Below are 24,569 nucleotides of genomic sequence, written 5' to 3' on the forward strand. Positions count from 1 at the left end.
GATTCAGCATCAGAGCCAAACTAGAATCTGGCATCCCTCTGCTCATTGGTGGTTTAGCTTTCATTCTGCTGCCTTTTTCATACAGCACATAATCTGAGTGAAAATAACACAAAAGCTGCTAAGGAAAGCACTTAAAATCGATAAGGAAAGAAAAACTAAAGTTCGTACCAGCTGAAAATGAAAGGTGAAAAAAAGAGAGAGAAAACTGCAAGAGGACAGAGGCAGAAAGCAGCCTGACATGAGAAAGAGTAAGAAAATGCAAAGAGGCAGTATTGAAGCAAATTAAAAAATAACATAGAAGATGTGAAAGTGTTTTGCTCTGTTTGACAAAGTGAAATGGATTGTTATAAATTGCAGAAAGCATCCCTGCCTTTGAAGTATCTTTGTGCTTTGAAGTTTTTAACCTTGGGTCATCCCTGCTCTCACTGATTTGCCTTTTTGGTCTTGAACTTTATTGAGTGACCTTTGTGCATGATGGTCATAGTTCTTGGTGTTGGCTTGTTGCAGGTACAGTGTTCTAGATTGCTTTAGATTTATTTTTATCAAAGCAAATGCTCTATATACCTTTGTCATTGATGACTTTACCAGATGTTAAAATGATGACAACAACAGGAATTTTCTAGGTTCTGGGTATAGTCAGGGCATTCTGAGGAAAGATAAATTAAAATACTCTTACTTCATAATGAAAAATCAAGAGCTTAAGGTTAATACTCGAGGTGTCCATGAATGGTACCTGATGACCATTCCTTCCAGCCCATGTCCCTGTCTCCTCCTTTACAGACCCCTGTCTGGAGAGGACTAGCGCCACGGGCTACCAGGGCCCTTGAGGGGTCAGTGTAGCGGAAGCCACAGCTCTCTTGAGACCGGCTTCCCCACCCCAACACTGGCAGAGGACCTCAGGGAGGGTTGGCAGAGCCTGCTACAACTTGTATTTCCTTGGGAATTCAGAGGACTCTGGTGTGGTATTTCTTAATTTTCTTGCTCTAAAATGTTTCTTTTCTCATATTCAGAAGTAAGCACTTTAAAGGATCGCTTTGGACTCGCCAGCAATGGTAGGCATCTCCTCTTTCTTGGTATGTGGGCTTAGTCTGAATAAATGTTTTTGCCTTTCAGCCCATCAGGGGGCTAATATGTCTATTTTATTTTTAGAGCATGACATTGCAATGGCAAAATACAGCAGGCTTCCTAAGAAAAAGGAGAATGAAAAGGTAAGAATGTCTACTGTAGGTGTTTGCCAGTTAAGCTCCTTTTGCTTCCTCTTGTCATTCATAGTGTTAAAGGTGTGTTTGTGATGTTTTTTCCTGATTTCAGTTTTTATTAATGGTTTCTATAGATTCTGAGCCTCATTAATAGCCTTCCCTTTGTATTGTAGCTTTCACACGGATTAATGAACACCACGTTGGAACTGTTGTAAAACTCTCAAGCCCGACTTTAGCTCATACTTTGCACCTCATATAGTACTCAGGCTCACATCCTCAGCTTGCTTCAGGTCCTTTTCCTTGACTCTGACTTCTAGCTCACTTTATTACAGATAATATTGAAGATTTTTATAAACATAGTACTTCTACTGCATGATTTCCTTGGGATGCAGCCTTCTGAGTGAACCAGAGCATGCAGCTGACGGCCATGCTGCCGCGCCGCTTTCCGGGGGCGGGCGCAGCGCAGTGCTGCCTGCAGCAGTGTCGGCTTCGCCTCAGTGCTGCTTCACACACTGAAATGCTGTTTGTTACTTTGGTTTTTTTAACTTGGGTTTTTAAAAACTTTGAGGTGAAACCTTACCTAGTTTTATTACATTCGCACAAAAATAGTTCTTGTGAATAAACAAATGTTTTGAAGTTGCATGCGCTCACAGAATTACCATGGCTACTAGACAACCTGAAGTTTTCCTTTCACGTCTTGCTCAGGTGAAAAGTGAAGTCGTTAAAGAGGTGGCAGCTGCACGGCAGAAGCAGCACTCTTCGGCCCTTCATTATTACCGGGCGCTCAACATTCTGCAGTACTCAAAGCGTATTGCCGTGATGGAGCCCATGATAGGCTTTACCCAGGGGCAGGTAAGGCGGACCCTTCGGGAGGGTGAGACCGGCCACCTGTGTAGGCAGGCAGGAGAGGCCTCTGGGAGGTAACCTTTAGGAGAAACGGAAGCAGCATCAGAGAAAGAAACAATGGACAACTCCCTGGAAACTCTCTAGACGCCACCCTGGGGAGCTTCACCCTGAGTTGCACTTGTCAGGCCACATGTGCAGAAAATAAGGCCCTGATCCCAGGCCTCCTGTGGAGAGGAATGGGCCTGGCCTGCCCCTCTGTCTCAGGTGCAAGTGAATACCTGGCCTGGTCAGATTTTCTGAAGGAACAGCTGACTGTGGGTTAGTAGAGCAAGGCTCGCCTCCCAAGACTCAGCGCATTCCTCTGCGGCTGTGTGGGACACTCACACTGGGCTGGGGAGTCTCAGAGGGCACATTGCCGCACCTTGACATCTGGGCTGTGGAGATATGTTTTGTGGAACCTCCGTGTTTATTTTGCTTCTCCACCCCGTTAGTGGTTTGCAGAACATTTGACATTAGGACAGCACCTTCCAAGATGGGGCTGTGATTGGGGCTCATCTGAGAAATGCACCTGGGAATCTTCTTGCAGCCCATGATATAGGGACACAAAGGAATGTAAGGAAGCAAAATTGGACAAGAAGAAAAGTCAGAAATTTTTAAAGCCCCTCTACATGAGCATCTGTTACTTTCAGAATACATCTAAAATATATTTTTAAAAAACAGCATCGATCTCCTTTAGGGAAAAGGGGAACAAAAGAGGATCTTTAAACACCCAAGCTCAGTAGTCTGTCATCTTCCGAAGGCTGTTGCTCATTGTTGAGTGGTGAGTACACTGGAATCAGCTTATGCTTTCAGAGGTATTACTTGAAAAGGGCAGTCTACCTTCTCTGTGCCGTCTGAGTGAAACTGGGCTAAGCCAGAAAGTGCACTATCCAGCTGTGGGCGCTGGTCCTCTGCAAACCCCGGGTGCTTCTTCAGATTAGCCTGCGCCCCTGTGTGTACTTGCTCACCTTACGCTGCCTCCTCTCTTCCGAAGAAGCAGTGCACCTCTGCCCTGGCACTGTCCTGGCTTTGCTAGCGAACGCCAGTGTGCCCTGTGCTCTCGTGAATGCCTGGGTCGTGTTGGTCCTCCCTGGTGTGACAGCCCTGGCCTTGGAGCGCAGTCCTTGCTTGGCAGAGGCCAGCCCCGGGAGGGTCCAGCACCAGAGTCTCAGGAGGAGGAGCCACTCAGGCCTGTTTGGTCAGAGCCTGGAGAGCCTGGTTGGTTCAAGGAAGGAGCGTTCCAGGGCCTGGAGGCCAGCTTTGATCCGCGCTGCTGTCATGCTTCCTCATGGCCACAGGCTCTGCCTCCCCTCCCAGCCGGCACTTGTGGGTGAACGGCAGTCACTGGGGAGAAAAGAGCCTGAGCACAGATGCTAGGGAGACAAACAACACTGATAGGGCTGTGTGGTGGCAGCAGCGTTTTGAGGGCTAAGGATGGTCGTTCCGTTTTTCATGTGGAAAATTTAAATACTCAAGACCAGATAGTCCATCACCATCGGACTTTTACAATCCTGATGGAAACACTCCTTTTCTTAGACAAGGTTGTTGTCTAACCCCGAGTCATTTTGAATGACGACAGCATCCGTTCCCCTTCTGCCTGTCAGCCCTTTTAAATCAGTGTTGATTAAGCATCCACCTTTGTGAGCCTATGGTCAGATGACCATTGAACTTCCTGTTGTTCTCAAAAGCTCAGAAACTCCTATGCATAATCCATTGAATCAGGCTTCTCAGAACCACCCATCTTAATGGAGGTTGTTTGACTCCATCTCTGCCTTTCCAGGCCCTTGACAAACAGGTTTCTAATTATATCATGAATCAGCTCTCATGCCTGCAAACAGACTGAGGTTTTGTCTTCTGTCTGTAGGTGTATGGGTACAAAATGAGCCCTAGTATAGTATTCACAGAGTAAGTCCTCTGTAATGTGGCTGTAAAGTCCAGTATCTGAGCCTTCTGTTTGCCATCAGCTTTCCTTAGGGGTTACATGAACCCCCATCGTAGGAGTTCTTAGAAGAGGAACTAAGACATGAACTTAGAGTAGACAATCTAAGGAGTTGGGTTGGGGAAGAAAAGGAAAAGCTTTCCTGATGTTTGTTTCCCTAGACATGCAGAATGCGCTCTTAACAGACGACAATGTTTCACAGTCAGGGGTTCGGAGTGGCATTTCAGTGTTGATCTCTGTGTGATTCAAAGATCACGAGGCAGAGTACCTCCCTACACGCGTCGTACCTCCCTACACGCATCGTACCTTGCATTAGGATAATTGCCATCACCTGCTTTTGTGTTGTGACAACTAAGGACGCTGGTATCCACCCTCCCTGGGTGTCTGGGAACAGATGTAAAGATGTCAGAACTGTGCTGATAGCACCAGCTGCCTTCCGGGGAGAGGTAGATTTCTGTGCCAGCGCCCAGGTCAGGGGTGAGCTGAGCTCACATGCGAAGTAGCGACGACGTCCAAATTCAAGACTCTCTCGTTCTTCCTGACTTAGGCTGTGCCTGGTAGCTCTCTGCAGACAGGCATGTGAAATGGAGCAGCTCACATTCTGCATTCAGATTTCTTAAAGCCTTGGCTATAGCAAAAATGGAAACTTGAATTTGAAACTGGAGTTCTTCAGGGCAGGATGTTTGCACATATTGGTCATGTACAAAAATGCTCTTTCTCTTTCCTGTACCTCTGCCTGTCAAGGCCTGCCAAGGAGTTCCTGCTCTTCACTGCCCAAAGCTAGCGAGTAGTTCCACATGCAGACTGCAGCCCTCAGAGCTGCCGGGGCCACTGCCCAGGGCAGAGCGCCTGCCTGCCACCAGATGTTGGCAGCAGGACGTCCTCCTCGCCTGCGTGAGCACTGCAGGTGCCTGCTGTGTCCTTTGCACGCTCTGTCCCCTGTAAGTTGATGTCAGGTTGGAAGAACGTAGATTTTTCCTCTGCAAAGTGTCCTGTGAAGTGCCTCAGCCATGCCATCGTCCATCCAGCTATGTTCAGAGTCACTGCAAGTGGCTGTCCATGTCTTCCGGGGCCAGGCCAGTCACGTGCGACACACCAGTTTAGCCCCTGGACATGCAAAGGCAAGTAAGACATACCTCTTGCCCTCAAGGAACTTTCTGTCACACAGCAAAGGACTGATGACAATAGTATCAAAAATTGCCATCAGCGGAATTAATGATGCGCCCGCTGTGCTCCAGAGCACTTAACCTGCTTCACTCCCCACCACTGCTGCTTCAGCCAGGTCCTGGGTTTCATCATCTCCGAGGTACAGGAGCCCTTGGGGCTTTGGAGTGGTGAGGCTCTGGTGAGGGCTCCGAGGTGCTGCCCGCGCGGTGGCCAGCAGGGTGGGCCACGCCCGACTGTTGCTCTCACTGCATAGTGAATTCTTCGATCACTCTTTCTAGAAGATTTTCAAAATGTCATAATTATATCTTTCAGATTAACTTTTTTAAGAAGGGAGCAGAGATGTTTTCCCAAAGCATGGACAGCTTTGTATCCTCCGTTACAGACATGGTTCGCAGGTAATACCGCACTCCAGTTTGGGTCTTGTGTGCCTTTGCCATTCCTGCGAGTTGCCTGTGGGAGGTGGAGGAGGGTGCTGGCTGTCGCGGGTCCCATAGAGTCCCTGTCCAGTCCCAGCCCTTCTGAGCTGCCATACTGGCGTCTGTTGTGCTTGCAAAGTAGTGAAACCCACACCCGACCTGGTGCAGCTCGGAGGCCATCCATTGTATGGCGAGACTTACAGAAGGTTAGAACAAGCACAGGGACACTTCCTCGTGAAATCCAAGTTCTGGTTCTCCTTTTGTTAATGTTCTAGTTCCATGTTACGAGCCCACAAGTCCAATTTAGATTTACAGTGAGTTTACTAGATCTCTGCTTTTCTTTGAAAGCTCATTGGGTTCCTAGCAGAAATGCTGCAACTTTTCAGGAAACTAATCATCACATTAGCTTATAATAGGCGATGAGTCATTTGGCCTTTATTGAATTAATTTATCAACAAACTACAGTTTAACCTTGAAAATGCTAGTCTTTAAAAGCGACAGACTGTCCTGACCACAGGACAGTCACCGGCTTCTTGACCTCTCTTGTCCACACCCACCCTGGCGAGGCCAGAGCAGGTGCCCAGTCCCTTCTGGCCACAAGCCTCTTGTAAAGACCAAGAGTACTTGCTGTCTTGAATACTCGTGCTTTCTGGGGCATGCAAATGTCTCTGTACATAGAGAGTCGGTAAGAAAATGCACGAAATGGAGAAGAGAAGCCACTCATCTTCCCGAGGATACTGCATTTCCACATGGCTTCTACAGGTCAGGCAAGGGATGTACAGAGGCTGAAACCCATCCAAAAGCTGATCTGAAAGTAAAGCGTGAATCCCACAAAAAAAAAAAAGCAGAGCTAAGGATTCATACAAATCTAGGCGGGTTGTAGTTGATGAGGGCAGAGACTCCTTTCTGAAAGTCACTGAGCACGTTTTTTCCCTGATGGCTGCTATCCGTGCTGAAGCAGGTTGGATTTAGAATTATGCTAGAAGGCGATTTATGAAATCTGGTCCTAGTTTCTTACCTTTTCATTTGATTGTTAGCCCCCAGGGCGGGGGGAGACAGCGAAACAAGGGGGCCTATTACGCTGTCAGCTTAGAGCATTCTCTCTCCTCTTTTGCTGTTTCTTTTTCATCCTTTTTTAACTCTCAAAGTTCTGAGACTGTTTCTAGAAGAACTTCTCTGTGCTTCACACCTTCTCCATGTGCTAGATGTTTATCAGCTGGCTGGACACTTGTGCGAATTAAAAAAAAAATTTATTTATGCATATAGAACTGGGGTACAGGCCAGAGGTGCAGGGACGGTGAGAGGACTCACCACACACAGAGTGGGGAGCAGAACAGGCCGACTGATGAAGTGCACTGCTGAGGGGAGCAGCGGGAGGGTCAGGAGAGGTCTCCTGCGCCCTGTGGGTCACCTCCGGGGCCGGCGGGGATCGAAATCATGCTGAAGTGGCTTTAGCTTCTCACTGCTGTGCTTTAACCCGCTGCGCCACCAGGGAGGGCCCCTTGTGTGCATTTTTGATAGGCTTTGGTGTACTCTCTGCACTTGGAGAGCATGTGGCCTCCCTCCTCGTCAGCACTTCCGGGAGCTGTCACTAAGCCGTCCAGAGCGTGCAGCAGCCCTCAGCAGAACCTCGTGCCCACCTGAGGCATAGCCTGCTCTCGAGGGGCCCGGGTCTGTGATTGGAACCTCAGGTGCAAGTAGCTAAAGCATTCAGTTTAAGAATTCTGTGGGCACCCGCGGCCAGTGTCCCCCAGAGGACAGAGGAGGGCAGTGGTGGCTCCTGAGCTCTGCCACCAGATGTCTGGTGCTCAACCATGTCACAGGCCAGAACCCAGCTTCAACCCAGAGAGGACAGCTTTCCCAGGCAGCCCACAGCAACACTCTTGTATCTTTTTTCTTGACTTCTCTCTTTTCCTTTAATGAAGTGCAACATGGTTTTAAAAAATCTGTGGAAAGAATGCCCGTTGAAAGCAGTGACTTACCATCCTGTTCCTTGAGTCCTGGGAGTCTTGTACTGAGTTTTTGAGCCTGCTTCTGTGGGTGGGAGGAGGGAAAGTAGGGCAGTCACCAAAACCTCCCAGAAGCTGTGCAAGATACCACGTTGGTGCACACGAGTGTTTTTCTGGGAAACCATCCCCACCTCTCATGGGGTCCTTAGAGAGGGTTCTCTCCTGCAGAAGCAGCTTTGTCCTCCTGCTTAGTTTTGCCCTCTCATTCCATTTTCTTAGCCTTGGAAATGACAAGCTGATTCAGTCAATGAGGCTTATTCTCCACCTTTCCTAGCCGAGGCCACCAGTCATTCCCATTCAGATGTCGGAAAAGATAGGTTTAACTAGATTGGTGGCTTGCACTGAGCTACACTAAAATCCTGGCAAGTGTGTACTGGGGATCTCTAAGCAAATGAGGAGAGGTGTAAACCCACATTTACTTAACTGCAGAACCCCTTTTGAGAGAAAATCCCAGGGTGCTGAAAGGCTGGACTCGCCAGCGCGAGCTCTCTCTGACTGACTTGACGCAGTCTGCTCTCTACACTGGAGACGTGGAGCCACTTCCATGCAGTTGCTTTCTTGAGTGGATGGGCCACAGTGGGCTGACAGTCCAGGACACTGTCACCAAGACCATCACCACTAAGGGGGCGAGGCGGGAGGGGCTGTGGAGGCCTCAGCTTGTGGGGACAATGGACGTTGCTTATTTTAAAACTAAAGCGCCCTGTTTTCCACACCTCAGCGCACAGACACACAGCAGCCAGTGCCCATTTACTTCGTCCTCGTGTGACCAGGGCAGCCCTGTCTGTCTCGCACAGCTGTGTGGCCTTCACACGAGGAGCAGCGTTGCCTTTGACTTTGTTGATGTGCAGTGTGCTTTGGCACCACTTCGGGTCACTTTCCCAGCTCCAGTGGTGTCTCCGCCACTGCCAAAACCAAGGTGGAAAAGCCAGGCAGCGGTGGGGAAGGGTGTGCCCGTGCGTTGGGAAGGGGAGGCCACCGACGACTGACAGCTGTGTCCACCTTTCCAGCACTTTCTCAGGCTGCCTGCACGTGACACCCTTGAGGATAGACTCATCAAAGCTTTTCTCCTAAAATTTGCATCCACAATTCTGAGCATGCTGACGATGTAGCTGGGTTCAGGCCTGCCCCGGAGGCCTTCCTTACGACCTACCTGTAACAGCAGGCTCACGAACACTTCAGTCCCGCAGACTGGAGTCCCTAGGACCTCCAGCGTTCAGAGCCTGAGTTAGAGGCGGAGTGGCCCTGGGGGAGCTGCAGCCCTCTGTGTGGCCCTCAAAGGGTAGTGCTGCCACCTGCTGCCCCGCTGTGCTGCACTGGCCCGTGAGGGGTGACTGACCTGTGACTTTCTGTCTCAAGCATCCAGGTAAACCTGGAAGGCGAAGCTGAGAAGACGCACGCGTTTCTGCAAGAATTACTTATAGTTGACAAATCTGTTTACACTCCAGACTCTGACGTGTCTGCACCACAGATCAACAGGAACCTCATCCAGAAAGCTGGATACCTGAACCTTAGAACGTGAGAATGCGACGCCTGCCTCTTTCTCTAAAACGTGTCTCCCCGAGGTGTGACTGCAAGCACCTGTTAGGTGCCTCTCCAAGGGAGAGCTCCCACGCTGTGTTCATGCTGGGACACAGAAAGCCTCTGGGTTCAGATCCCAAACTGCACTGAGAGATGGGGCTTGAAACAGATTGGTGTGAGGAGCCAGTATGTGGACTGCAAGGTTCGGCAGGTCGCCCAACCCCTGTTCACCAGGCCGCTGGTATGGTACAGAGACTGCTTCCAGCGTCCTCATCCACCATCGAGGCGAGAGTGAGGGCCAACAGGCTTTCAGAGTCATCTAGATGTTTACTGACCAAACCCCATATTTAAAACTCAGGTGTATAAATGTCCATTTTGAATTAAATGGGTGATGGGGCTTAATTGTATCTGAATGTGAGGGAGGTCGTCGTCGGGTGTGAGACAGGCTCCATCCATAAAACAGAGCTGGTAGTTCACATATGTCATGAAGTCTCTACACGGGCTGGACAAGGCCATTCTTAGCAGATGTTAGCTATTACAGTTTTGCAGAAAGAATACAATTGTTGAGGCGGAAAACCTAGCACCTTGTTCATAGTCACTATGCAAGGAATATCGCACCGAGTATTTGACAGTCCCAGGGAGAGGCTCTATGTGGACGGATTGCCGGCTGTGTTCCTACCAGGGTCGGATTCTTTGAAGGAGTTGAGATCACAGGCAAATATCCCCTCAAATCCATGTGGATTGAAAACCCCACAAAGTTTTGGGGTTATTTGCCAGAAATTGAATTGTCCTCTTACAGTTAACCCCACTAACGAGTAACATGGAGTTGTGGCAAAATCTGATCGATTCTGTGTGCAGAGCAGATCTCGAAGTTGGCAGTTGCTCGTGGTGATGGGCAGAGTCTCAGGCCAGATACAGGGCTTTGAAGCCAGAGTCTGGCTGCAGCGGGGCTGGGCACAGGCTGCCCACCGCTGGAGCTCCAGTGCCTGAGGACAGCATCTCCCTTTGAGCAGAGGCTGTTCTCTCCCAGGCCACCCAGCGGAATCGCATCTGTGGGCAATTCTTCGTGTGTGGGTTATTGCAGAGCAGCTTTGTTTTACTATAGAGACACATTTCTAATATGCCCCCGGTATCTATAAAAAGACAGTAAGACTTTGTGCCACTCACGCTTCCTCGTACTAATGGGCTCTTTAAAAATGATTCTTACAGTAAAACAGGGCTGGTCACCACTACCTGGGAGAGACTTTACTTCTTCACCCAAGGAGGGAATCTCATGTGTCAGCCCAGGGGAGCCGTGGCTGGAAGTTTGATCCAGGACCTGGACAACTGCTCGGTGATGGCCGTCGATTGCGAGGACCGGCGATACTGCTTCCAGATCACCACGCCAAGTGGAAAATCGTATGCCCAGCGGTTTTATTTGGGAGGAGGACAAGGGGAGTGTTCCACCCCTGCCAAGGAAGGGCGCCTGTCCCACCCCAGGTGCCTCTCCTTCGCGGAGAAGCAGCCTCCTGAGTAGCGCAGGCCCTGCGGAAGAAGGCTCTGTGTTCTCTGTAAGCAGGGGCACGTGACCCCAGTGGGATCCGGCCTTCCTTATTCAGGGGGTCCCAGAGAGGACATGCCTGTGTGAGTGGCAGTGGAAGTGAGTCTCCGCACAGTCCCAGAGAAGAGGCGCGGCTGCGCCTCAGCTGAGCCGAGACAGGCCTGTGTGTAGTGAGGGGCAGCTCGGGAGAGAAGGCCGGGAGACCTGCCCGAGGAGGCTGTGCTCCCGCTGACCAGGTGTGAGCGCTGCGCTCAGCTGCTGAGTGTCGTTGCTGGGGCACTGCCCCCACACGTGGCCCGTGCGCCCTGGGGCCCCAGAAGAGGCCCTGGTGGAGAACGGGCAGGCTGGTAGTCATCCATGGCAGACCCCATGCCAGCGGGGCTGGCTTGCAGCACATCATCAGGCTGCTCCATGGAGGTCAGCACCCAGCAGCGCTCCAGGGTTCCGCTGGGGGAGCAGAAGAGTGGCCCCCTCCTTCCTCAGAGCTGCTCTGCTGACACCAGGATTCTCATTTGGAGCTGTATTTGAATAAGCACCCCACTCCGCAAGGGTGGGGGTGGTGTTCGTGTCAAGGTATTGGTCATTTCCTCTCCTAGACTGGCAGAGAAGCTTTAGATATCCTTGACCCCGGGTGAGTGGACACGACTGAGGAATGCAGGTGACTGAATTCTAGTCTTGGTCCCAGGCAGTTACTTAGCTCCTCCAGGCTCAATTTTCTCAGATGTAAGATGGGGTGCGCTCCACATCCCTCAGCTTCACGGGTGATGTGATCAAAGGAACACGCGTGCAGGCCCTCTGCGAGTAGGGCACAATAGCTGTGTGGTGTTCCCTGGCCCTCTGTAAAGATTTCTCAGTTCTTAGGGAGGGGCAGACTGGCTGCTGATCCCCTCTCTGAGTGAAGTTGAGAGGCTCGACTGGGTCGGAGTCCTGGTGGCCTTAACCAAGATGTTCCTCATGATGGGAGCATGCAGCTGGCTGGTGTGTCTCATTTTATATAAGTGAGGAGGACACCGCAGGAGGACCCCTGGAGAAAGGAGGTGTTTGTCTGTGAGCACAGAGCGGATGGTGGCAGAGCTACAGCCACAGGCCTGTGCAGTCCTTCCTGTCCTGTGTCCTGCGCCATCCCTTTCAGCCGATTTCAGCTTTCTAAAATAATCCTCAGCACTTGACCTGGAAAGTCCTCACTTACATGCCCTTTTATTTCAGGGGAATAATCCTGCAAGCAGAAAGCAAAAAGGAAAATGAAGAGGTAGAGATTTTGTTCGTTTCACTTCTTTGCTTGTGTGACTTTGGGATTTGGGATTCAGCATTTGTTTTTTTTGCTTGTTTTGTTTTGTTTTTCTACTGTCCTCTACAGTGGATATGTGCAATAAACAACATCTCCAGACAGATCTACCTGACTGACAACCCAGAGGTAATTAATAGGCACCGACTGCCTCACAGCCCTTCTCTCAGTCTGCAAGGTAACCGTCTACTTAGGACTGAGCTTGTCTTCCTGTGGATTTTTAGGCCGTCGCCATCAAACTGAATCAGACAGCTCTTCAAGCAGTGACTCCCATTACGAGTTTTGGAAAAAAACAAGAGAGCTCATGCCCCAGGTAACTAAAAGACAAAGGCAAACAAGCTTTTCAGAAGCAGCCATGTGTTCGAAGTTGACTTGGCCCCTTGGGGGGTGTTCCGTCCTGGCCACAGGAGCAGCACGGCCAGGAGGTAGCTGTGCCCAGTTTACATCACACGGAGAGCAGGGCCAGAGCTCGAGCCTGCGCCTTCGGCTCCACGCCTCTCCAGGCACTGGGCCCCGAGTCCAAGCAGAGAGCACTTGCCTGAAGACCCTGCAGGTCAGGGGCTCTCACTGCATTTGTATCAGCACCAACAAAGTCACGGAACCAAACGCAGTTTTTCATAGAAGTAAACAGTTGCCTGCCCCGTTACTGCCCAGCCCCTTCCTGCATCCTGGTATTCTCATGTGGGCATCGTTTTACATTCCATGTACACACATGCATACATAGATGCACGCATATCCAAACATTTTACATTTCTTATTGGCACCACGCTCTAACCAACTGAGCTAACCGGCCGCATTTTACAGTTTTTGATTGTTTCTTTTCGTGCCACACACTGCTCCAGTGTTTACCACTACTGGCGCCCGCACGGGCTGTCCCCCTTCCTTTGCGTGTTGTCTGTTACCCATTACAGTGTGTGCACTTCCGCGCACATATCTTTCCTCTCGTTTCTGAATACTGCACGTAGGATTTATCCCCGGAACCCCATCTTTTGTCTTAACTGTTGTCCCCATGTGATTAAATAATAACATCTGCCAGGTTAACGAAACATGACATCAGAGGGTAACTTGAAATGACTGTGTTTGGTGCTCATCTTTTGTGGCACAGTAGGATGTTGTACCAGAATCCTCAGTGACCCCAGAGGAAAATCGTCAGAAAGCTCAGAGTGACTTTGCAGGGTATCAGTGCTCCCCGCTGAGAATGATTTGTATGTCCTCTTAGTGTTCACATAGCGACATTGAATACACGGGCTAAAACAATACGGAAGGGGATGATTCCACAAAACAGATTTGGTTTTCAGTTATGAACAGAGTGGGGGCTACAGGCAGTGGGGCGGAACTGAAGACTTAGCGAGAAGGGGAAGCCTCATCAGAACCAGTGCAAAAAGGATTTTTGCTGCACCCTGTAGGTCAGGGTGAATGCGGCGTGGTGGGGAGAAGGCTGGGGCAGAAGGACCCTGGGGCGGCCGTAGTGAAGCAGACTGGGAGAACTGAGCAGAGGCCTGGGAAGGGAAAGAGCAACAAGCCAGAAACATGTCACTGCTGTAATTTGAGAGTCTTAACAGTTTGCACAAGTGCCATGCTTAAATTAAGTATGGCTTCAGGGAGAGTTCCTTCAGTGACGTAGGACATGAGGGCCAGCCAGTGGAGTGCATCCATGGGCCTTGCCCAGACGAGTGAATGTATCCTCTCTTCAGGCGACAAGAATATTAGACGGACTCAGTGAAGAAGGCTAGACTCCACGTTGGAGATAATACTGATAAGAGCCTTGAACACAACTAGGTGTTTTTGAGTGAGTCAGTCTACTCTCTGGGCCTCTGTCTCCTCAGCTTTGTGATATAGTAAGATGAGAACCCAAAAGTGCAGAAGAGGTTGGAGCAGGCTGGTGGCAAAGCTTAGTGGATGAGCAGGAGCTTGAGCTGGTGCTTGACGCATGGGAGAGCTGAGTGGAATTGGGATGGTGAAGGCAATGAGGAAAAGCATGTGGTGTGTATTTGGTCTGGCTCCAGCGGAGGGTGCGCTAGGGAATGCAGAGGGGAACCTCCGGAGAAGTCAGAGCCAGGCGGTGACTGAATGCCAGGCCAAGATGCATCACGCATCCAGCCAACCTTTCATACAAAGTAATGGGGCTTAGCTGTAGCCCTTACTGTCAGAAACCTGCCTCAAAAGGAGAAAGACACAAGGAAAAAGTTAGTAGCTAGTGTAATAAGTAGTTTGACACATGCAGAGATGGTGCAGCAGCACTAACTGCAGACAGTGGGGTGCACGGAACGACTTTGACAAGGACATGAGTGTGCGCCACAGTGATTTACTTGTAGAACGAAGGGTTGACTGAAATCTGCCATGCTTTCCTACTTGCAAAAGTCACATCGACATTTAACTAGTATTCGTTTGATTGTAAAGACATAAGGTTAAAGAAATTTGATTTTTTCCTTCCCTTCCTATTTTTGTACTATAGCCAGAACCTGAAAAATTCAGAGACGGAAAATGACAATACTGTTCCCAAAGAAACCATCAGTGTAGCGGAAGCTGAACAACTCATTGCACCTGGAACGCCTATTCAGTTTGATATTGTACTTCCTGCTACAGAATTCCTTGATCAGAACAGAGGGAGCAGGTACAGACTGCGGGAGGTCATCTCTGAGCGATGAAAACAGATTTGACACCTCTTGTGTCCCCACCAGCCTCCAAATCTATATAGCTGCATTCTGACTTGGAGTTAGGTATTAGGTGCCTTTCACCTGAAGCTGTACTGATTGCTTGCTGGCTTTTCCCTTAGGCGTGTCAACCCTTTTGGTGAGACTGAGGATGACACATTTCCAGAAGCAGAAGGTAAGCGGGTCACTTGATGTGCTGATCTTCTTCCTGTACAGAATGTGCGGGCCACTGCCATGAGATGTGAAGTCAGGTTGGAGGCAGCTACGACTCGAAGTGTGTATTAATTGAAATTATGACCCACAGATCTGTTACTCACTTTGAAACTTTATTATGATACATGCAGTTAGGGATGACACGAGGAAATGGACTTTATGTCGTTTAAATTTGGACTTTTTTGTTGGTTGATTTAGTCTCCTAGTGAGAACATCGTGGTGCTGCGCGTCACCTACTGCTCCGTGTTGAGTCTGGGTTCCAGCCAAGGCAATTTGGAAGCTAAAAGTGCTGACAAGACCATGTTTTAACACAGCGTCAAGACTGGAGGCCGAGAACAGCGCTAGAATGAAAAGCCTCTTGTTTAAATTTAAAGTAGGACTCGAGAACTGGCACCCCTCACAGCATCAGGGGAACATAACGTTCATGATCTCCAATCTCAAAGCTGTCTACTCTTAGACTAACTGTCTCCGTACAGTGTGCACTGTAGAAAACCTAGAGGGATTTTCAGACTTACAAAAAACTATCTTTTCATGGGAGGAAACATTGGCAACATTCTATCAATTGATGTTTTCCTAATAATTTTGTAACCCTTATTTTTATACAATAGGGAGGGCAAGTGAGAAGCCAGATTTCTTAAGTTTAAAATGTCAGATAAGTAAATTTTTATAAAAAAGCTCTTTTAAGCTTTGTCATGATCTTTCTGTGGTGGTTGATGTGACTCAGTCCTGCCAGGTATGTGCTTCTATCAGTTCACTTAATTGTGTAGGCTACTTTAGTCTAAGATCGCTGTTTATGAAGTATATCACTGTCCTTCTGTAACATGTGGTATGTATGAACTGAATGAGACCCAACATCAGGTCTTTTTTCTTCGAGTAAATTCTCTTTTGTAAGAGGCCTTCGCAGGGAGCCACGGTGCCTAGGGCAGAGGTGGGCAGCACTGCTGTGCCTGCAGGTCGCACTGGGAGTTTCAGTGCCAGAGGATGTTCGTCTGGTACCACGGTCTCGTGTTATAGATGAAGAAAAAGAGGCACCTTTCTGCCTAATGAGGTAGTTCTAAACGCTAGGAGAGTTAGAGCTTTGCCAATTTTACTTTTATAAATAAAAGCAGAGTATTCCAAATTTTGGCAAAAAGCCTTCCATGGAAAACCAGCCCAACCTGAGATCTTGAGGCTCTTTTCAGGCCCGCACCTCTGCCACTGGCAGGCAGATGAGCGGTGGCACGAGTGAACATGATCCTAAGCAGAAAACACTCTCTTGCAGATTCTCTTTTGCAACAGATGTTTATAGTTCGATTTTTGGGATCGATGGCAGTTAAAACAGACAACACTACTGAAGTAATTTATGAAGCAATGAGACAAGTTTTGGCTGCTCGGGCGATTCATAACATCTTCCGTATGACAGAAACCCATCTGATGGTAACCAGTCAAAACCTGAGGTACATTCGGCTTCGCTTTTCAGACTTTCTTATTGTTTGATCTAGTCCGCTTGTAAGGCACACTTACCCATCTAGAACATTAATGTTAGAATATTTGAGTGGATTGAATGAAGATGCTGCTCTTTCTACTACTCTTTTTACATTTCAATTTAACAAGCTATACTGGCTAGAAGATGCTCCCTTAAAGACAAAAACTACTACTTTTAGAAAAGTAGTGAATGATTACTATTGTTCATGAAGATACCATCATTCTAAAGTGACCCTCTAAACCTCATACCTTGAATGGAAGGACCTTCTTTCTATTTTTCATGTCTGAAAATACTAATTCTAAAAATCAACAGCAGTGAAAACAGCATGAACCAGCCTGAGATAACTAGACCACCACAAGGAAAATCTGATTGATATTTGCCGGAGGGATCTCTTTAAGAAGCCAAGCAGTGTGAACCACATGACAGGTTTCAGGTATGAGATGTCTAGGACCGCTGGCAAATGGCTGAGGCCCAGAGAGCACAGGCATCACTGACAATCACAGTGTCCCGCATTGTAGCCAGGGACAGCACTTGAAATGTAGCAAGTTGAATTCAGGTGTGTTTCAGTATAAAATACCAGATTTCTAAGACTCCATTCCTTCCAAAGGATGCAAAAATATCTCAATTTTTATGTCTAGGTGGTTAGTATTTTAGAGCGGTTTGATTAAGTGTATTAATGTCAACTGTTTCTTTTTACTCTTAATATGTTAGACTGTTAGAAAAATTTATGTATGAAGCTTACATGATATTTTTTGTGGAACAGCAGCACTGTCTTAGTGCCGTATCAAGGCTTATTCCTGGTTTTGCCATTTATTAGTTGTAATACTATGGGCAAGTCACTAAACCTTCTACCTTGGTTTCTTTGGTTATTAGATGAAAATAGCTTTATCCACACCCCAAAAAACTTAACTCGGGCTTTGGCAAATATCACAATGCAGTTCTTTGCTCTTATTAATATAAGGCCTTTTCATTTGGTATAAGTCTTGTATTTAAAGCTTTGCTTCCAGCACATCCCTAGACCTTTTGCAGGTGTGAACTTTGTTCTTATAGTCTTCACTAAAAAAAGATCAGAGTAAGTAATACTTTAAAGCAGTTTGAAAACCTGTAGTAGTCCATCAATGAATACTACTCCAAAGTGTATAGACAGCCAACCCATAAATTGCAAGAAAACATTTGCAAATCATACATCTAATAAAGGTCTCATGGCCAAAATAAATAATCTTACAAATCAAAAAAAGACAAAGAAAAATGCCCAACAAAAAAGTGGATGAAGGAATTGAGTAAGTATTTCCAAGAAAATGTACAAGAGGCCAACAAGCCCATAAACAGATGCTCAGTGGCATTAGTTATGAAAGAATGACAGTCACACGCACAATGAGATACTACTACTTAACCCTGAGGACAGCAACAGTTTGTTTTTTAAAGTCTTAGCAAAGACACAAGGATCTAGAATCCACTGGTGGGAGTGTAAAATGGTTTGTAGGAAAGTGTGGTATTTCATCCATAAGTTAAAGAACTCCACTCCTAAGTAGATACCCACAGGAATCCAAACAAGTGTTCAAACAAAAAACCTGCAAGCAAACATTCATAATGGCACAGTAAGAGATTTAATGTTATTGATAGGTTCCTGGCAACTGCAATTTTAAGCAAAACAGTATATAATGAGACCATAGGCTAAATAAGAGTTAAGTTCACTAGTGCATTGCTAGTCTCAAAACATCATCAAATCTTTAAATACCCAAAATGTATAATAATAAACAGTGATTTGCATTAATTCATTTCACAACTTGTTCATTCTAATTCAGGGTCCCAGTTAGGTAGCTGGAGCTGTTGTATCAGCTTAGGGTACAAGTTAGGAACCAGCCCTGGAAAGGATGCCATTCCATCACAGGGTGTCTCACACACATGCCCACATCCAGACTGGGACAGGCTCTACATGTCCACAGCTAACATTCACATCTTTGGGATGAGGAAGGAAGCCAGAGTTATCCAGGCGTACATGGGAAACATGTGCAACTCTGCCTAGACAGTGGCCCCAGCTAGAAGCTGCTGTTCTGTTTTCTCGTCAACATTATAAAGAAACAATGTTGAACGAAATGACATTATTCAAGGGCCTGCTATATACTCATAAAATAAAATGTGGTACACATACTCATAATACTCAAAATACTCATAAATAAAATGTGGTACACATATGAGTAGAATATTACTTGGCCTTAAAAAGAGATGAAGTGCTGATAAATGTTCCAACATGGATGAATCTTGAAAACACTACACTAAGTGAACACAAACACAAAAAGCTTCTTACTGTATGATCATTCCTATGAAATCTCCTCAGTGGGAAAGTCCATCGAGGTAACAGTGAAGATCAGTTGTTGCCAAAAGCTGAGAGGAGGAGTAATGGGGTGCAAATGCGTAATGGCCATGCAGCTTCCTTTGAGATGCTCACTGGAGCTAGCTATGATACTATAGTGTTGTGAATGTCCTGTCAGTAATGACAATTTTTATGTTAAAAAGTTACAAAAGATAATAGGCAAGTGTTAAGTTTTTATTAATAGAAAAACTTTACAAGATACCTCAAGAAAGTTCTCTCAACTGAGGGAAATTGTTTTTGACGTTTATTTTAAAAATTATTAAATTTTTAACCATTGATTGGGATGTAAATAAATATAACACTTATTTAGTTTTGTGGTTTACCTGAAATTCTATATAAAGTTTTTCATTTTAGCTACCTTTTTGAGGTTGGAGCTCTTATTCCAATTTTACAGGTGAAGCTGTTGAGAGAAATAAAGGTGATCAGTATCATAAAGGTTACAGTAGCTAGAGAAACCAGTTTAGAATTGAATTTTGACCTCTCATTATAAATCTTTTTTTTTTTCTTGGTATAACATTTTTTGGTAACAGATTTAATGAGATATCATTCACATGCCATATAATTCACACCCTTAACGTGTACAATTCAGTATTTTCAGTATATTCAGTTTTGAAACCAAACTAGATCCTCTTCACTTTTTTTTTTTTTTAAGATTGATTTATTTGTGCATACAGAACTGGAGTACAGGCAGAGGCTGTTTTTATTAAACAGCGGTGAGAGGCTTCACCAGAGACAGAGTGGGGAGCAGAACAGGCAGATCGACGAAGTACACTGCTGAGGGGAGCCGCGGGTGGGTCAGGAGAGGTCTGCTGCGCCCTGTGGTCACCTCCAGGGCAGGTGGGGATCGAACTCATGCGGAAGCAGCTTTAGATTCTCAGTGCAGTGCTTTAACCCACTGCGCCACCAGGGAGGGCCAACCTCTTCACTTTTTTTAAAAAAAACTAATATAATAGTTTATTTTTATATCATTTTGTGCATTCTTTCATCTCGGTTGTAATCCCTGTGGGTTTCCCATCACCAAATCACCCATGTGCCATCACCATATGATTATAAGCCTTATGCTTTGTAACAGTTCATATTTAAAATTGTGCCTGTGGTAGCAGAGAGGGATATCTTTGTTTAGATACAGTTTACATACCCTACAAGTTATCAACTTAAACTATTTTTACCATATTCAGAATTGCACAGCCACCACCACAGTTTCTGAATGTTTTCATCAGCCCTTCAAGAATAAACATACCTACCAGTAATGATTCCTCCCTCTGCCCCCCCAAGTCACGTAACTCTAGATAGCCAGTAACCACTCTAGATTTGCCCATTCTGGACATTTCCTATACATGGAATTAAAACATTTATTTTCTTTAACAAAGAATAATTATTTTTGCTTTCAGTTATAAAACAGTGAATTAATAATAATTGAAATATACACTGTGTTAGAATAAAATTTTAAAGATAGCAATAAATTCTGTTTTCTCACATACATCAACCTGATCTTTAGCTGATGCTTAAAATGTTAAGAATATTCTAGAATGTCTTCTTAGACATTTCTTATACACCAATGTATACAAGAATAGCTCCAAGGAAAACATCCCTTCACTGTACTACCCTGTACTGTTATTTTAGAAGAACCAGTTGATCCAACACTTCAAAGGAAAGTCATTAAATGTTAAGACTGTTCAGATATGGTCCATTATATACAACTATTAAGAATTATGCTGCCTTTTCTTAGGTGAGTACCAAAATATCGCAAAATTCTGTCTGCTATAACCTCTCACTAAACATCCCCTGAGCTTTATAGTTTCAACAAAGGCAAGGAAACATGGCACAGGCTCCTTTTGGTCACAGCCAGGCCCTATGTTTTCATATTTGGGAGCTTTTTGTGATTTTTATGTAGAATTTCCACAAGTTTATGTGTATCCAGCATCTGTAATATAATGAACCTCTTAAATTTTCAGGTTGATAGATCCTCAGACTCAAGTAACAAGAGCCAATGTAAGTACCTTTGTATGTGCTAATTTGGTGTCTTCCCCAGTCCGCCTTTGGAGCTACTTTATACACAAAGCAGACGCTTTGTAATTTTATTTCCTAAATTAAATGTCACTTTCCCCGTAGAGAATGCCAGTGATTTCAGCTTGTTGTTTGATACTCAGTCTATTCCCATTTCTTTTCCAGTTTGAACTTACTAATATCACCCAATTCGCTGCTCATCAAGAGAACAAGAGACTGGTTGGCTTTGTGGTCCGCATACCTGAGTCCACCGGGGGAGAGTCTCTGAGCACCTACGTTTTTGAAAGCAACTCTGAAGGCGAAAAGGTCGTTTTTCATCTTATGATTTTGTAATAGGAGTCCAAACTTGTCCATTTTAATGTTTTTTTTTTCCCACCCCTGCATATTTAGTTGACTGTCCCGCATGTTCTGAGTTTAGATAATACCTCCTAGAAAACGAGTAAGATTTCCCCATAGAAAATACATATAAGTCAAAATAGTAAATGAAGGTGAAATGTAGATATTTAATAGAGGTATAAGGAAATGTTAAAAAGAGTTCCCTCAGATTTGTTCTTTAAAAATTAAAGCAGTCAACTATATACCAGAGGCATTTTATGGGGGTGGAGTGGGGAATGGGATCAAAAGTGGGGTGGCGGGGGGAGCGGGGAAGTGCACCAGACTATGGTGATTTGGTGAAGGGCAGCCCACGGGGATTACAACTGAGATGGAAAAAGGCACAAAATGATGTAAAAATAAACTATTACATTATTTTTTAAAAATTGTTAAAAAAATTCAAGCAGAAATAACAAAAAGGAGAACATCTAGTCTCAAAGAGCAGCCAAAGGAGCAGCCGACAGGAAAGGAGTATCTGAGCTGTTCTTGTGCGACTGCATTTGCTACTTAGAATTAACCAACACTGCTTTCAGCAAACTATCTTTGCCACTATGCAAAGTGTTGATGTGACCTAACAGTGGCCTCACTTATACGGGTACGTTTTTTCTGGAATTCCTTTTCCTTTGCTACCATCTTTGCCAAATATCACTTTTCTTGTCTTTTGCAGATATGTTATGCCATTAATTTGGGGAAAGAAATTATCGAGGTTCAGAAGGTAAGGTATGCTTCAGTACTGGCTTTAACAACTGCCCAGAAGAGATCTGTACACATGCTAAGATTTCTGTGCAGAGGGAATGCTGCTCCCTGGGCATGTAGCCACACTTGGGCTTCAGCACACTGGCCCCCAGGTCACTGGTAGCACATGTGGAATCTTTTTTTTTTTTTTAAAGGTTTGTTTATTTATGTGTACAGAACTAGGGTACAGGCCAGAGGTGCAGGTGCAGTGAGAGGACTCATTAGAGACAGAGTGGGGAGCAGAACAGGCAGATCGAAGAAGTACACTGCTGAGGGGAGCAGCGGGCGGGCCAGGAGAGATCTGCCGCGCCATGTGGTCACCTCCGGGCAGGCTGGGATTGAACTCATGCGGAAGCGGCTTTAGCTTCTTAGTGCTGTGCTTTAACCTGCTGCGCCACTAAGGAGGGCCACATGTGGAATCTTAATGCTGGTAATTGCTGCAGCTCCTGCTTTATGTTGTCATTTTCTTTGTTTGCTATTGTTGGCTGGGTATCCTTTCTTTCATATGAGATGGAACAGACCCACGTGTCCACCATGTGCTCAAAGGCCATCCTTCTCAGGCTGGTCACAGGTCCATCAACATTAACTCTCACCCCTGTTGTTCGCACCTTGTGTCTTTCATTTACCCAATATGTTTTTGAGAGTCAAGTTTGATTAAGAAAAATCCTGGAAGTGTAGCAGTGAGCAAGACAGGTGCAGTGTCTGTACCAGGGGTTTCTAGATCGCTACTCTCTAGAACTTTCTACAATAATGGAAAAATCTCTACACTATTTAATATACAGACTGAATGTCAGTAGTTTGACTGAGAAGCTGAATTTAAAATTGTATTTAAGTTTAAATAGTAACTTTAGCTAGTGAATACGTATCAGTGCAGGGCTAATGAGTCCATCAAGGAGAGAAAAAGGACCAAGGCCTGGTACCAGCATACCAAAAATAACAACAAGCACTACAGTTAACATTTTTATGGTGTATACCAGGGATTGGCAAACTTTTTTTCTGAACGGCCAGGTAGATAACCTTTTAGGCTTACCATCTCTGTTGCAACATAAAAGCAACCATTGTATATAAGTTAATGGACATGGCTGTGTTCAGTAATCTTTTTAAAAAACAAATGATGAGCCAAATGGCCATAATTTACCAGCTTTTGGGATAGAAGTAAAGAAAGGGGTTTAAAGACCTTAGAGGCATTGTGAAGAAAGTTCTCTGGACTCTTTTCTGGGAAAATGATTATGATGTACCTATGTAAATGATATCTATTAGAGGGAAAAAAACTTTGCCCAGGATTCCTGAGAAGTAATACAGCTGAGTTTTTTCATAGAAGCCAGAAGATACACCTGAAGACAGAGTCAGAAGGAGAGAGGCAAGATTATAGAGCAAAGTGAAAGCCAAGGCAAAGGGGTTTTAAGTACATCTTAAGCTCTTTTTTTTCTTCTTAAACTCTCATAACTTCAGGATCCAGAAGCATTGGCTCAGTTAATGCAGTCCATACCACTAACCAATGATGGAAAATATGTACTATTAAACGATCAACCAGATGGCAATGATGGAAGTCCGAGTGAAAATAGAGGCGCAGAATCTGAAGCATAATTTTCTTGCGCCTTTGGGGGAAGAGCACCCAAGAAGGAGAGCTATCTCAAGGGTTTTCAACTTCTCTGATACACAGGCACACGCCCTGGTTTCAGAATGCTGACAATCGCTTGTGGACTGTACTATCGATGCCTTGATACCGAGAATTGGGAGGGAATCAGTAAGAAATGGTTGACAACATTCCTACCCGTCTACAATGTTATTTTAGGTGCTTTGTGGTAAGTTCTTATCTTAGATTTTATGGTTCAGTGCTCAGATTGAAAGCTAAAAATGCATTGTTCACTTTATTTGAACGTCATCTCTTTTCAATTTCCAGTATCCTTTTTTAAAACGACAGAAACCTAGATTTGATAAACTAAATATTTCCTATTAATATGATCTATTTTTATATTTTACTTAATGAGCTTTAAGTGCCTGTCATTCTAAAAACTATATTTATAGTCAAGCTGCCTCATAATTGGACCTAATAATATTAACTTGTACAGTTAGGTGATGAGCCCTGCGTTGAGGCCCAAACAGTGGCAGGCATGCAGGAGTAGTTTTGATAATTCTTCAGGAAATCATGCAATAAAAAACTAGCACCTAATGTCATTCCAGAGTAGCTGATGAGTACCATGAAGTGTGTTTAACTTTGTATTGGAGACTTAATGAGCCAGCATTCACAAGTTTACAGTTCTCTTAGATATTTCAGGATGGTGTCCAGTTCTGAGTCAGACCCCCTCAAGAAAGGGACCAACTAATCTTAAAAAACACTGTTGAAGCACAACTGGTATGGAGCTTGGCATAAAAGTTCTTATTTTCACCCTGATACACCTGGTTCCTGGCATCTCAGCCCACTCTGTCATCCCTTCTTACCTGTGAAATCAATATAATTAATTTTGAATTGGTATGGTATATTCAGTAATAATCAAGTTCAACAGAATGTCATTGTCTTTGTAATGAATTAACCAAGCAATAAATGCTAGCAAATAAAAAAGTGTAACTCATTACTTTTTTACTTTTGTGGTTATTTTCTAGGATCATTTTCACATTTAGCTCCTCCTCCCCCCCAAAAAACAAAACAAAACAAAACTAGGGCATAATGGAATCACAGCAGAGGATGTACTCTCAAAAAACATTCTATTCAGCTTGAGTAGAACAGTGTGACCCCATTGCAAAGTTTTATAAAGTACTACTTTTTAAACAGTTTATGAATAAAACCACC

At 45.4% G+C, this 24,569-nt stretch overlaps 1 protein-coding gene across 4 annotated transcripts in view; it reads left to right on the forward strand.

Annotated features, from left to right (window-relative positions):
• The window catches only part of APPL2 (adaptor protein, phosphotyrosine interaction, PH domain and leucine zipper containing 2), a 44,439-nt gene extending 20,088 nt beyond the window's left edge, over positions 1-24,351 (forward strand). The window contains exons 6-21 of one of the 4 annotated variants that reach the window (XM_004675728.2): positions 1,011-1,052; positions 1,150-1,208; positions 1,905-2,051; positions 5,503-5,585; positions 8,972-9,130; positions 10,343-10,531; positions 11,880-11,922; positions 12,031-12,087; positions 12,183-12,271; positions 14,414-14,572; positions 14,735-14,787; positions 16,087-16,261; positions 20,620-20,656; positions 20,837-20,977; positions 21,711-21,758; positions 23,231-24,351. In XM_004675728.2, the coding sequence (XP_004675785.1) occupies positions 1,011-1,052; positions 1,150-1,208; positions 1,905-2,051; positions 5,503-5,585; positions 8,972-9,130; positions 10,343-10,531; positions 11,880-11,922; positions 12,031-12,087; positions 12,183-12,271; positions 14,414-14,572; positions 14,735-14,787; positions 16,087-16,261; positions 20,620-20,656; positions 20,837-20,977; positions 21,711-21,758; positions 23,231-23,365 (1,616 nt within the window). In that variant the 3' untranslated portion in view covers positions 23,366-24,351. Of the gene's footprint in view, positions 1-1,010; positions 1,053-1,149; positions 1,209-1,904; positions 2,052-5,502; positions 5,586-8,971; positions 9,131-10,342; positions 10,532-11,879; positions 11,923-12,030; positions 12,088-12,182; positions 12,272-14,413; positions 14,573-14,734; positions 14,788-16,086; positions 16,262-16,602; positions 16,855-20,619; positions 20,657-20,836; positions 20,978-21,710; positions 21,759-23,230 lie in introns of those variants that run through there. The other 3 variants (XM_012720239.1, XM_012720240.1, XM_012720241.1) reach the window with 3 other exon arrangements.
• The last annotated feature ends 218 nt before the right edge of the window (positions 24,352-24,569 follow it).

The sequence above is a fragment of the Condylura cristata genome, unplaced genomic scaffold (genome assembly GCF_000260355.1).
Source record: "Condylura cristata isolate star-nosed mole 26May11 unplaced genomic scaffold, ConCri1.0 scaffold00004, whole genome shotgun sequence".
NCBI lineage: Eukaryota > Metazoa > Chordata > Mammalia > Eulipotyphla > Talpidae > Condylura > Condylura cristata.